The sequence below is a fragment of the Carcharodon carcharias genome, chromosome 5, assembly GCF_017639515.1.
Source record: "Carcharodon carcharias isolate sCarCar2 chromosome 5, sCarCar2.pri, whole genome shotgun sequence".
Lineage (NCBI taxonomy): Eukaryota > Metazoa > Chordata > Chondrichthyes > Lamniformes > Lamnidae > Carcharodon > Carcharodon carcharias.
Genome location: NC_054471.1, coordinates 176,676,423 through 176,690,914, shown reverse-complemented (window position 1 = coordinate 176,690,914; position 14,492 = coordinate 176,676,423). Strand labels below are relative to the sequence as shown.

At 39.8% G+C, this 14,492-nt stretch overlaps 1 protein-coding gene across 2 annotated transcripts in view; it reads left to right on the top strand.

Moving 5' to 3' along the window:
* nbas (NBAS subunit of NRZ tethering complex) overlaps positions 1–14,492 on the top strand; it is a 242,479-nt gene that overhangs the window by 93,085 nt on the left and 134,902 nt on the right. For both annotated transcript variants that reach the window (XM_041187860.1, XM_041187859.1), the window contains exons 27-29: positions 78–140; positions 8,315–8,437; positions 11,252–11,354. In XM_041187860.1, coding sequence (XP_041043794.1) covers positions 78–140; positions 8,315–8,437; positions 11,252–11,354 — 289 coding nt within the window. The remainder of the gene's footprint in view (positions 1–77; positions 141–8,314; positions 8,438–11,251; positions 11,355–14,492) is intronic.

The window sequence follows — 14,492 nt, the reverse complement described above, 5'->3', positions numbered from 1 at the left end:
TGACTTGTGAAACCAGAAATTGCTAGCAAGTTAAACACAGGTATATAAAAACAAATTTCATTTTGTTTTTATTACAGCCAAGAAACAGAAGTGACAAAAACTCTACATGATCAGGTTGACTTGTTGGAACAACATCTAAGGTAGAATTTATTCCCTCCTGAATTGTACTTCCTTTTTAAAAAAATAAAATTAAATTAAAAAGTTGCTCATGATGAGGTATATTGTCAGCAATAAAGTGCAATTAAATATGTGTATGTATTTTCCTCTTCATTTTGAAGTAACAATAATGACAGGATGGTTTCTTTATATGTATTTTTCACTATTCCCGTCTCTCTTCATCCTTCTCTAGTTTGAGCAATATAGTATTTTACTGGGCTTAAGAAAGAGGTTTGTACCAATAACCATCTGGGAAGGACAAGCACTATTAGAAGCTGGAATCAAATCCATGAATATTTCTTGTTTACAGAGTGCTAGCAGAAGTAGAATATCTCAGCTTTTTTAAAGATGGGGAGGATAGAATAATGATAAATCCAGGAAATTAGACCATTCACTCTATTCAACCATCCCACAAACTATTACAAATATAAAGTTTATATGTTTGTTATGTTTTGGGACTGTCTGTTAAATTTAGGTAAATGGAATTCTGAAAAGGGTCAAGTGACCTGCTCCAAATCCTGCTTGACAACAAGCCTAGACTGCTTGGTGACAATGGGGACAGTGAGGCCCAGAATGATTTACTGAGAAGAAAGTGCAAGATGATTGTACCTGTTTTCAATGGCAAGGGCATCTTGGTCTCCATGTCTCACAGGCAAGTGTTAGGAATGTCAGGTTTTGTTAATGCTTACAATTTAAACTGTTTATGTAGTTTCAAGATAGAATGGATTTTGGGGCCTAAGGGACATCTAATTAGTATTTCTATCTGGATAAAAGTCCCATATGATTCAGTTGTCATGGAGCTGGGCCTTGAGATGGAAAGAGTCCATAGCAAACCATTGTAGTATTGGGTTACAGGGTTTTTCTCAAGATATCCCAGAACATCACAGACTGGTATGCCTGCAGACAGATTGAGGCAGCCAGTCTCTATTGTTCACCACGCAGAATGCGGATGGGAGCTTGCACTTGGAATGAAGAGAACAAGTTCTTGAGGATTTAAATGAATCTAGCTTTGGCTAGTGGGAGGAATCTCCAGGGTAACCCTAAATGCAAAAGTCCGTTTGTGGATTAGAAGTTATTTGGTTGGAAAAGGAAGTAAGCCCTCGGGAGGTAAGGATCATTTTGGTTCCTGGAGAATGAATGAAGTGTCCACCTGAGAGAGAGTATAAGGTACAACTGTAATGTGGGATTTTCAGTTGTTTTAAATGGGAGAAACTTTTCTGTAGTTTAGCTTACAAGTTGCCAACTGAATAGTGTTTAGACAATAACAAAAATACCTGGAAAAACTCAGCAGGTCTGACAGCATCTCCGCAGATGCTGTCAGACCTGCTGAGTTTTTCCAGGTATTTTTGGTTTTTGTTTTGGATTTCCAGCATCTGCAGTTTTTTTGCTTTTATCTTCGTGTTTAGACAATGTTGCTTTTCATTTGTTTGTTACAGTACAATTCTTAAAGCTTGAAATCTTGTGTGATCCTTCGAGTTAGTCACTGGAAATTCAGATATCTTTTTAAAAGTTAATTGTCTCTACGCGGATCATAACCGAACATCTCCAGTGTGATGTCCCCAACAAATGCATTTTTCCCTCCCTTCTCTCTTAGCATTCCAAAGGGACCATTCCATCTGTGACATCCTGGTCTGTTCTCCCATCATCCTTGGCACCCACTCACCATCCCATGCAAGCACAGGTGATGCAACTTCTGCCCCTTCCAAATATCCAGGACCCCAAATGTATTCCTCCAAGTGAAACAACAATTTGCTTGACTTCTTGCAATTGACTGCTCACAATGCAAGTTTCTAGATTGGGGAGATCAGATGCAGAATGTGTAATTACTTTACTGAATACTCAGTTCAGTCTGCAAGTGAAACCCTGAGCTTCCAGTCACTTGATGCTAATTCCCTGCCCCATTGCCACTCTGAGCTCTCTTTCTTCAGCTTTATACACAGTTCCAATGAACCTCAGAATAAGCTTGTAGAACAGTACCTCATTTTTTTGGAAAAGATCTTTACAGCTTTCTGGGCCCAACATTGAGCTCAACAACTTCAGATCATAAACTCTTCTTTGGCCAGCAAGTGCTGGTAATAGCTCTATTTTTACCATTTATAGTTCCACTGGACTAGTGTTGTCCAATACGCTCACCACATGTGCGGTCACAGTCGGGCGGTAAATTGATACTCGTCATTTTTAGAGCCAATCAACATTGAATTGGTTTAAAATTGCAATGGTGTATATGATTATGGATGTCACTTGCTAGACTGCTATTTGTAGTGTGTCCCTGTTTGAGCAAGGAAGAATCAACCACCTTGCTGTAAAACAGAAGTCACACATCAGTCAGGCCGTGACTATGCTTATCATAACAGAGTTCAGTTGTCAGGTTTCTAGTTTCCTGGAAGCTGAAGTGCCACTTGCTTAATGGAACAAAACAAACAGTCCGCTATTTGTTACCTTCTCTGTTCTTGTTCTCTCTTGGTGCCTCTAAATGACAAACATTTGGATCTATGGGACTGCCTTTGTGAGGACAGCGGACCAATTACTCAAAATCTTTCAGGTGAATGGAGTGACATAGGCTGCATGACTGAAGAACTTGGTTTCATTCAGCTGGTAGTCAATGATTTTTTTCAAAACAGTTAAAGCCTGTGAGCAATGGACGGTGCTGCATGGCTACTGATGAGGGTTGGAATGTACCATTATGGCAAGCTGGGGCAGTGCAGCAACATCCAAATATGTTCGGCCTTCACCTTAATAGATCTGTTGAAACGAGTGATTGAAAGGAATAGGATACTATTGCGGTAGTAGGAGAGATGGTAGGAGGTTGGCACAAGTCCAAGCCTAATAAATATCCAGATGCTGCATCCTGTAATTGCAGGTGGCAGAGTAAGCAAGGCTAGAATCAGAGCACAGGAGCTGATACGTAGAGATTTGTTAATTCTTCGTTTCCCCCCCCCCCAATCCTGAGTCTCTTAATATATTGACCCTGATAAAATAGGGACAGTAGTATTGAAGAAATGTGTTTTTTCATATAAACTGGAGCACACTATCGGGAACAAAATGCTTAAATTAACAGAATGTCATGGCCCTTTGATAGCGTATACAGCAAGCTTGCTTTGTGGAATTGTTGGATTGCAAAATTCCTTTGAAGCTGTTCCCTATTTCTGGCAGTGAGAGTATCAGTCTTGATTGCCAATCATTTAAAACACGAATTCAAATATTTTCAAAATATTGCGCTCTTGTTTTATATATTTTGTATCATAGTGAACATGGTGACCTGATCACCACAAGTTTGGTGGGCATTGAAACCCTATTGGAGAATGCTGCTCTAGACCCTGTTTCTTTCTTGACCCATTACCATTCCCTTTTGCCTTTATATTATTGGCCCAAATATTCCGGTTTCCGGATCATCGGAGACCGAACATATGACTTAAGATGCGCGTTGGGACCCTGCGGAAGTTATGACACGCTGACCTTTGTGGGAATTGCCCAAGAAGCTTGAACTTCCAATGGGCAAGTCCTCTGCTCGCCCGACCCTCCGAAAAAGCCTTTAACTCGGAGTTAGAGTCGGAGTCTTAAGATAGTTAAGGTACGTATCTGTGAAGTTATGCAGGAAATGTTAGACAGATTAACACCTGGGTAACTACACAACTGATGCCCAAATCACTCTCACTGATCTGCCAACCACCACCCCCCCGACTACTCCACTGAGCCCCTGACTAACCTCCCCCGCCGACTACACCCGACTCGACCACGTTACCACCTCCACCCCCAACCCAACCTCACTACCCTCCAACCCACTCACCCACCTATGGACTGCCACCCTGCTCACCTCACACCCCCTACCCATTTACCTCACCTAACTACACACCCTGCCACTCTACCCATTTACCCGTTCTCCCATTTACTAACATCCAAACTGTACTTTAAACTTACCATACGGCAGCTAGCTCCCCCATACTCTACATGCTGCCATTGAGATTTCGGAAGAATGCTCTGCTCCACATTTCTAGTAAAGCCATACTCAGAAGACACAACAAGAAATGAGGAGTAGCGTCAAGGCAGAGGAGTGTTCGAACAGAGCAGCATTCTGACAATGATTGCCACTCCTCGAGCAATCCAGGTCAATATCTCTTCTGTCATTTAATCACTCTCACCTCCTATGCTATCACAGGCCTTCCCTTATATTCTTATCTCTCCTCCTCCATTTCCTTGCCTCTTTACTTTCTTAAAATCTGATACATTTGTAACTTTTTCCAGTTTGTGGTGAGGAAAAGTCACCAAGCTGAATTGTTAACTCTATTCCTCTCTCCACAGCCTCTGCTTGACTTTTTTGGAAGATAGAGAAAATAATCAACTTCCTACAAAAAACCTAGTATGCTTTGTAGGTGATTGATTATCTCTGGTTCCCAACAATCAGTGCATCATCTGGCAAAATGTTTTACGACCGAGTAGGTGTACTTCCACTATAAAAGCACACCCACATTACATGCTGCCTTGTGGAAGATGCTAAGTCTGTTTGAGACATTGCCTTGTGTCACAGTAAATAGTTATGTTGATCTCTGCATGTGCTATTAACGTGTGCCTGAGTTCAGTTAAACGTCACATGGTTGCTTTTATTCAGGCCAACTTTTTACCATCATTCCTTTAAGGTGCGTGTATATATGAGGATATACAATAAGTATTTGAATTGTAGTTTGCTTGTATCATATTGTTTTAAGTTTGTGTTTAAAAAAAATTGAGTGGGAGCATGGTCCATGAGCATGGTAGGCAGACAGTGTATATGACAGCTGTTGTGGGGCAGAAGTGGAAGAAGGGCAGGACAGCTGAGACAAAGGTTAGTGGGGGCGGGGGTTGGGTGGGGGGTGGTGGTGGAAGGGCTGGGGGAGTTGGTGCTGGAGTGTGGAATGGCAATAGAAAGGACAGTGGTGTGCCAGGCAGAACCTGCAATGCCCAGAAACAGATAGGTGTCTGAATAAATTGCTGATAGATTTGGTTTAAATTTCGAACAATGCCTGTGTCAGGAAGATATAATAATTCTCATAATGTTATTGGAATTTATTGTAAAATAGTAGTATCTGTGTCTATATGTGTGTGTGTGCATGTGACTTAATTGGGTTAAAGGCAACTGGTCTGAAGGCTTTGATGTGGTAGAAGATGAACTAGGCTTGAAATATTAAGTAGGTAAACATAGGTGCCAAGGAAACATTTGCATTTTTAAATAAACCAGACTAGATTGTTTTCAAAAGAGGGAGTGAAATGTGTCACCTAGCCAGGTGATGTTCGGAAACAGTGTGTTTATTTTTCCCAAAGATTACTGGTAAAACTTAGTGCTATGAGAGATTTTTATTAACAGAGAAGTAAAGTCCAAAGACATAGTGAAACAATGGGGAATTTGCGTTCAAAGGGAAAATATGTACAGAGGAGCAAAGGCAGTGAGTAAGGGTAGGCATTTTAAGATCTAACAAGTGTGAAAAGCCTTCAGTATCTATGCCTCAAGCTGCTGTCTACAAAGAACTGAAGTTAAGGGAACTTACTTTAAATTGGATTGTCAGCGTATCATGTTTGCCTGGGTCTTTTAAAAATCTCTGTGTCTTACTGTTGCCTTAACGGAAGTGTAACTGGGAGGTAGATTAATTAAGGGATTTAAAAGTTATTATAGTAGTTATTTGTAGACATATGTATGTGCTTTAAACATTTATTAATAAGAGAAATGATTTTATCTAGTTTTGTAAAAAATCTATAAGACTTGGTGGTCTTATTACTAATGAATTCAAAGCATACATCTCAAAATTTACACAAACTGCAAAGCAAGTTGTGGCAATTGTTTCAAGTTTCCCTCTGGGATTTGAACAACTCATCATTTACCATTGGCTGTGCTATAACAGCTTGGCAGTTAACTGTCAGTCATCATCAACTGGTGCATTCTCCATGGCAACGCCTCCACCAACCAGAGTCCACTTTCCAACCAATCAGCATAAATTGTTACAAAAACAGAAAATACTGGAAAAATTCAGCAGGTCAGACGGCATCTGTGGAGAGGGAAACAAAGTCCGTATGCCTTTTCTTCAGAGCTACCGAAGTAGAAATGTACTGAAATTTATACTGTTTAAAGGGGCTGGATAGAAGGCCAGCGATAGGTGGGGGCAAAGGAGAGATTGACAAAGATGTCATGAACAAAAGGAGTGATAATGGTAGTGGTAAGGGCTAAAAAAAGGTGCTGATACTGGCATTAAGGTATAAGAAAGCAGAATGTGATAATAGGGCAAGGATAAGCACTCTGAGTGCACTCGGCGATTTCAGCGCTCTTTCACACGCGTGCGTGAAAGAGCGCTGGCCTCAACTCTCTCCTCCTCCCGCCCTCACAGGTAGTACTGCTACCGCTTGCGTCTTACACTGGGCGGGCCTTAATTGGCTCACCCACGTAAAATGGCGGCGTGGAGCTGTTCACTCCTGCCAAGCCCACCCGCCACCTCAAAAATTCAGGCCCATCCGTTACAGGGAGTTGCAGCACTAATATTTTATGACTACTTGCCTCAAAAAGAAATTTTATTGATTGATTGATGGCCAGATAACCTCATGTTTCATGTTGGTGAAATTGAGTTTGTCAAGAATAGTTCCAGCAAGAGCAGTGCATCATTTCATTTAATTCCCCTTGTACCTTTGCTGTGCGCGTACTTTCCAAATACCTAAACTCGTAAGGAATTTCCATCTCCTTGCCATTAATGTTGAATTTCTTATTTCATCTTTTATCTCATTTCAAGCAAAACCATGATCTTTTAGAAATTGAAGTAAGACCTTTCTCTCATCACCTACCTCCTAAGTTAGGATAATGGCAATCAAGAAACCAACAAGATTCTGAAAGCATTTCAGCAGCAATTCTCCACAAACCTGAGGCTTTGCTGTCATCTGCATACTCTGCCTGCTAAGTCATCTCTGTCCGGTTAACTGGATCATACCTGCATTTAGCTCTTTCCTTGGAACAAAAGGAGGCCATTTAGCCCATTGAGCCTGTTCCACTATTCACTAAAATCATGGTTCTGACCTAACTCCATATCTTTGTCCCATACCTTTGTCCCATATTTTTCATTATGTAAAAGCACACTGTTACTTTGTTTCTAATCTGGCGAGAACTTTGCTATTAATTGATTTCCATGTGATGACCATCAGCACTTTGTAGATTTTTTCCCCATGGTGTCCTTGGGTATTTACTGCCCATCCATGGGTATGCCTTGTTAACATTAGAACCTTCAAACCAGCAATATCAAAATAATTGTAAAAATTCCCAATATGAATGAGGCAGAATCTCCAAAGTAATTACATCCTGTGTTAACAATTAAGAATTAATCCTCAAGCTTCATACAGGAAAGGTTCATAAATTATCATCAATGGACAATAGTAGGAGTATTATTGAACCATTAATGCATTGTTTGGACTGGTGTATGATTTTGCTACCCTCATTTGCAATCATTATTTTTTAAATGGAGCTGTAATGTAAACTCATATTTGTAATGAGTTAACAACATAGGATGTTCTTTATCACAAATGGGAGTTTATCTTTTGGCTGCATTCTGTAAATATTCATAGCCCATATTTGTGCTTTTCTGCAGTTAGATGTCATACGTATTTCCCCTACAAATGACATTACCATTATTTTGAACATTATTTTCCCGTGGTACATTTATTTCCTCTACATCCTTCAACTTGTTGTATAGAATTTTTGAACAGTGGTTACAAATACTGTCTGTTATATAGGTTTTAAAAATGTGTTAAAAGTTGTGAATGATGTATGATACACGTAATTGTAATGTCCATGCAACATTAGTGACAGATCAATGGTAACCAATAACATGATTGCATAGACAAATGGTGACAAATAAATTCCAAAGAAATGTATAAACCAGCCATATTGTCCTCTGCTATCTAGTCCACCCGTGGTTCGCCTGTTGTATCACCTGTCTCTAACCTGCTTCACATCTCTCTTCCCGGATTCCTCCAAGAACCCCTCATTCCATCCTGCCACATTCTAAGTGCACCTCTTTTAGCTTCTCTTCTCATGGAGCCCCATCCTTGCCTGCAGCTCACATTTCTCCATTTGAAGCTCGTCCCCTTTGAAAGCTACATTTTAAGTTGTGAATTATTGCTTTATCTGATTATTTGTAATTATTTACTTTAGTGTGGCAGAACTTTTGGAAAAGCATGGTCTGCAGAAACCAATCTCATTTGTAAAGAATACACAGTCAAGCCCAGATGAGGCTCGCCTGCTTATGGTGCGGTTAACCAGACACGTTGGGCGCAAGTGAGTATATGTCAAATTGCTTTCTAATAATGTAATTCAGAGATGAGTTTCAACATGCATTTGACCTCCCTTTTTCTTCACCAAATTAGCTGGTGTATTAGAAGCCAATATTATGGTGAGGCTCAGCTTGTAATAAAAAAAAACTTTGCTAGAATGAACTGGCAATGCTTCTGTCACTTTCTCTTTACTCGAGAGATCTGTACTCTGGAATTAAGCATTTGAATGATGGAGATAACTAAACTGTGACTAAGTAAATCTTTCAAATTTTCTATAAAGAAACAATCACAGAAGTTGTGTGAGGGTGTAAACCATGAAACACAAAATTGACCAACAAGTGACCAATTTCCTTTTTTGAGGGTGTTATGTATGCCTAATGTTATAGTTTGTATCTTTTAGAGGTATAACAGCTAGAAGCTGGAAGCCCGCACAGACTTAAATAATCTTTTGAATTGTAATTGTCTTAGTTTACTGGATAAGGTCAGAGTAAAAGATGGGTGTTATAAAATGACAGGTGGGCTTACTTAGCTAAAGGAGACATGATCTCTGATGTTATTTCAGTAAAGGATAGAAATTATGCATATGGTTTCCCAGAACTAAGGAAAACATTGAAATTAAAAGGTAGTTAATTTGCATTTCTACCTGGGAGCCGGCCATGTGTGTCAAATTGCTGTGGAGATGTGTGGAACTTAGTGAGATTGGCTTAGAGTTAAGCGCTGTGAATTCAGTTAGTGCATAGCCAGCAGGTAAGACTGGTTAATGTTTGAGAAAGCAGCTGAAATACTGTGCCAACTTTGGGTTTCATGTAGCTTGTGGCTCTTTGGAAGTGAAGAGATAAAGCCAGACCTATACCTGAAGTGGAATAAATGCTAGACCTGTCATCCATGATACAGTTTGTGACTGGGAACTCTTATTCAGTATAAGACAAAGGGAAAAAACAGCTAGAAGATTTGTTTAGCCAGAAACTAAAAAATAAATCTACAATATTCCTCTCTGTGAAAGGCAGTTAATATTGTTGCAGTTGGTGTTCTGAAAGCAATCAGCTTGATTGCGGTTTGAAACTTTAGCAGTCGGCTGTTGGAAACCAAGGGTTTTTTCTAAGGTTTTAAGCTGGAGTCACAGGGAGACCTGTGCTTGGGCTGTGGAATCTAGAGTTGTGAAATCGCTAAAGGAAAGTTGGAGGTTCACTGATCCAGAAGCTAATTGAAGGATTCCAATGTAATCTTGTACCTTGGAGAAATTGGAGTGGTTTCTGGACAGCTGTGATATACCTTTTGGGTTAGTCCCAGGAAAAGTGAATTAAACAGAAAGATTTTGTAAGATGGAGGAATTCTTGGGGGCAACTAAAAATTAGACCTGAACATTTAGCTTAAGTTTTTATAAGCTGTAATGTTAAATTAATGCTTGCTTTCTTTAATTTCTTTTTGGTTTAGAATAAAATTTGTTTAAACCCGTGAAATCTGTGGCCCAGTTCTGCCAGTTAATCACTGGGTGCTCTGATTCTTCTTTAAACGTTAACAGTCCCAAGATTCCCTGGCTGATGGCAGACTCTAAAACACTACCAACTGAGATAATTAGCTCCACAGTGCACCACAGTATTTTTGATTTACCAGCATGTCTGGCTCAGTAACTAATCTTGAGTAGCAGATCTATGTGACTTGAGATTTTTCCCACAAAATGCCTTATAACTCGACAAATCATGTCTTACTGACTGGAGAGTAAATTTGAAGTTTACCAGTTCACTGTGCTGGTAATCTACCTTTACATGATTAAGATACCTGCAATCTTGGAGGCCCTTAATCCTTGGCTCTTGGTTAAGCTGTATCTGAGCTCTTTGCACTTGGGTTAGTGTGATATGTCCCTATAGGGAGATTGCATGCTCTGTTACTAGTAAACCGAAAATCTTCGCATGTAGATTTATAGGTCAGGAAAGGCACAGGTGATGAATGAATGAAAATCTATGGAGATACAATTTGGGCGGCAGAGTTTTGGATTAGTTGAAATTTACAGATGTTGGATGATGGGAAGCTGGCCAGGAGAGCATTGGGGTAGTTGTTTCTGATAGTGATCAAAGCATGGATGAGTATTTCAACAAATGGATTGAGGCAGAGGTGGGGGTATTATGTACTTGGACATAGACAGTGTTTGTGATGGAATAGAATTGAATAGAATGCCAAGGCTGTGAGAAGTCTAGATCAACCAAGCATGGTGGCTGTGTAAGTAGATGGAATTGGTGGCAAGGGTGTGAATTTCATATCGAGGCCGAATACAGTAGCCTAGCCATGCAAATGTTTAACTGGATGAAACTGCAGCTCATCCAAGACTTGATGCTGAGAAAGCAACCTGACAATACAGTGTCAGATGTGGAGAAGTAGAGGGATGTTACTAGCCTACATGTGGTAGCCAACTGCACATCTTCAGATGATACTCCCAAACAACAGTATGCAGATGAGGATAAGGAGAAGGATTCCGGAAGTAATTGTGCAAGCAGGAAGGAGAAGCCAATGCTGAAGTTGCTGTAGCTATAATTGAATTGGTAAGCGTGGAGCCAATTGAGAGCAGTCCCACTGAGCTGAATGATAAACTGCCCTTCTGTATCATCTTGATCACTGGAATATTACAGTTCATGATAATGCAAGGGGGTGGCAATTTTCCATTTGAGCTGAAGTCAGGTTCTGAATTTGGGCAACTTTGTGTTCAAGATAGCCACAAAAAGGAGGGATTGGAGCTAGTGACCCTTTCCCCATGAGATTGGTAATTAAACTTCTAAAGTAATGGGTATGGTAATTTTAAACCTCTCTTGCATTGTGAACCCAGGAACCCACCAGTAAGCGAGAATGAGTGGCGAGGCTTGCTGCAAGACCTGTTGGAAATGCAACGTTCAGTATACAAGTGTCTGGACTTCAATATCTGCTATGAGGTAAAGCACTGTAGCTATAGGTACTTACCTAGTCAAATCTGGAAATGATTAGAACCTCTTCAAAAGCTGAATTTATTTAAAAAGTATTCTAAAGATTAAGGGAGGTTTAACTGCAGAACTTGATGATTGAGTGATGTGAATTTAAATCTCAATCTGAATTGGTACTTGTGCTTTAAAGACACTATCTTGCACTTCTATTCCACCTGATTTCGAGTGCATTTGGAACAAGGGTTGGAAATCAGATAGGATACCGTTCCATTGATTTACACCATTATGGTCCTACTTTAGGAATTTCACCATGGGATTTATTTGTTTGTATACGGGGGCTAATTAAATAAGATAATCATGTTTATTTGCAAACTTTTGTATATTTTCATCGTTCTTCTGAATGCAATTAAATTTCTATTTCCTTTTTGAACAATGGAACTTGGCTTTTGTGTTGTGATTGTTCCTTTTCTCTGGACCAATTTACGCTATGTTGTTGCCTTATTCAGAAGAAATGGTATGATACCAGAACGTTGTTTCTTAGTCAGTGAAATTTTAAGGAGGACCACATGGGTCATATGGCAACTATTTGGTGCCGGATTCTTTAATGGTGTTATCTGTTCAGATAGCAATCTATTCATTTTGCATTCAAATTGAATTGCATTAAAATAATTAGCTGGCTGAATAAAGGGATATCACATACCTCATTGACATTGTATTCCTCATTCATGTTCTCAGCCCATCTTCCCTCATAATGATTCTCTCCTGGAAGTCATGTTTTTGTTTGTTTATGTTTATATAGGCTCCATTACCATTAGTGGGTTTTACTGCAGTCTTCCTTAAAAAGAAACTAAAGCGTGAATGCAATGAGACCTTATAAATGCTGTCAGCTGAGAGAAATCATCAGAATTAAAATCCCTAAGAAAACAATCTTTAATTTCAATGGTTTTAAATGACATGTTAATTTGTATGTGAACAATTGGTTCCATTCAAAGAATGAACATAGTCACACTCAAGGTCAGTAAATTAATGAGCCTTTACCCAGCTGCAAGTCCTTATCTGAAGAATGACAGTTTTCTTTAAAAAAATAAACATTTCATTATTTCCAGAGCATATTTTGATCATTCTGTAGAAAGTCATGTTGTAATTGAGAAGGCACTTTTGAGATACACAATCTCACATGGTGTTGGCATTAATTTATTTGGTTCCTACGCAGAACATTAATTTGACAGAGCGCAGCAATTACATTTCAAATGCATCTAATATGATAATATATTGGTTCCCTTGTAATTATTCACCTGGAAAGGCTGCTACATTTACAATGGAAAAGAAAAGGCTTAAAATGATTGAGAAAGACATAAGGAAAACAAAAGCGAAATAATAGATCATAAAATAGTTAATTTTGAGAGAATGAGGATGGCACGAGGGAAGAAGATAAACGGGTAAAAAATTCAGAGAAAGAACAGCCGTCATTTAAAAAGTTAATCATTTGAGTGTGGGAGAAATATATTTTGCCAAAAACCAAACCAACTAGCCAATAATGAATGAAGATAAGTTAAGAATAAAGAAAAAGGCATGCATTCAATATGTCGACGATAAACCGTAGCAACATGGTTATGTTGGACCAGTTGTCCTGAAGCCTGGACTAATAATTCAGAAACATGAGTACAAATTCCATTTGGCAGTAGGGTAGCTAAATTCTGTTAATTAAATCCAGAATAAAAAGCTAGTATTAGTAATGGTGACCATGAATTGTCCTCAAGAACCCATCTGGCATTGCTAATGCCCTTTTAAGGAGAGAAATCTAGTATTCTTACTTGGTTTGGCCTGCATGTGCCTCTGGACCCACAGCTATGTGATGACTTTTAACTGCCTCTGAAATAGCAAGCCATTCAGTTGTGACAAATTCTAATAAGAATAAAACCAGATGGTTTACCTGGCATCAATCTAAGCATTGGATAAGACAAAGGCACACCCATTCCTGTCCACATTGCAAGTCCTCCTCACCAACACCTGTGGACTTGCGCTAAAATTTGGAGGGCTAGACCACAGACTAGCCAAGCAACAACCTGACATCATTATACTCTCAAAATTATGCCTTTCAACCAAATATCCCAGCCTCCTCCATAACTGTTTTTAGGATGACAATAGAATGGTATACAGTGGGAGGGGGTGGCCTTGGGAGTCCATAACATTGACTGTAGACTCCATGAAGTCTCATTCTGTCAGGTCAAACATGACAAGGTAACCTCCTGCTGATTACCATCTTCTGCCACCAGCCCCCCGCACCCCACTCCTCAATCCCCCTACACCCTAACTGATGAATCAGCACTCCACCATGCTGAGCATCACTTGAAAGAAGCACTGAAAGTAGCAAGAGCACAGAATGTACTCTGGGTTGGGCATTTTGTTATTCAATACCATGAGTAGCTTGGTAGCATCACTACTGGTCAAGTAGGCCATAGCTGCCACACTGGGCTTGTCTGTCAAAATGAGGGAAAAAAATACTACTTGATTCATCCTCGCCAATTTAACTGTGGCAGATGCATCTGTCCATTACAGAACAGATTGGAGTGACAACTGCACAGTCCTTGTGAAGTCCTGTCTTCATTCTGAGCATACCCTTCATCGTTCGGCACAATCACTGGACTGAATGGGATAGATTCAGAACAGATCCAACACTCCAAAAGTGAACATATGTGAAGCAATCAGGAGTAGCAGAATTGTAGTCAACCACAACCTGTAACCTCATGACGCAGTATTTCCCTCACTCTACCATCACCATCAAACCTCGTTCTGTGCGGACTGTGGAAGCAAATCCGAAGAGCAGTAAAAGGCGTACCTAGCAATGAGTTACCAACCTGGTGAAACTGCAACACAGGACTACTTTCATGCTAAACAGTGGAAGCAGCAGGCTAAAGGCAGAGTGAAGTAATCCTGCAATCAGAGAACCTTGAAAAAGCTCTGCCGTCTCACTACATCCAGTCATCAATGTGGTAGACAATTAAACAGCTCAAAGGAAGAAGAAACTCCATGAACATCTCCATCCTCAGTGATAATAGAGCATGAGTCCAGCATGTGAGTGAATAAGAGAAGCCTGAAACGTCTTCAGCCAGAAATTCCATGTGGATGATCCATCTCGGGCTCTTCCTG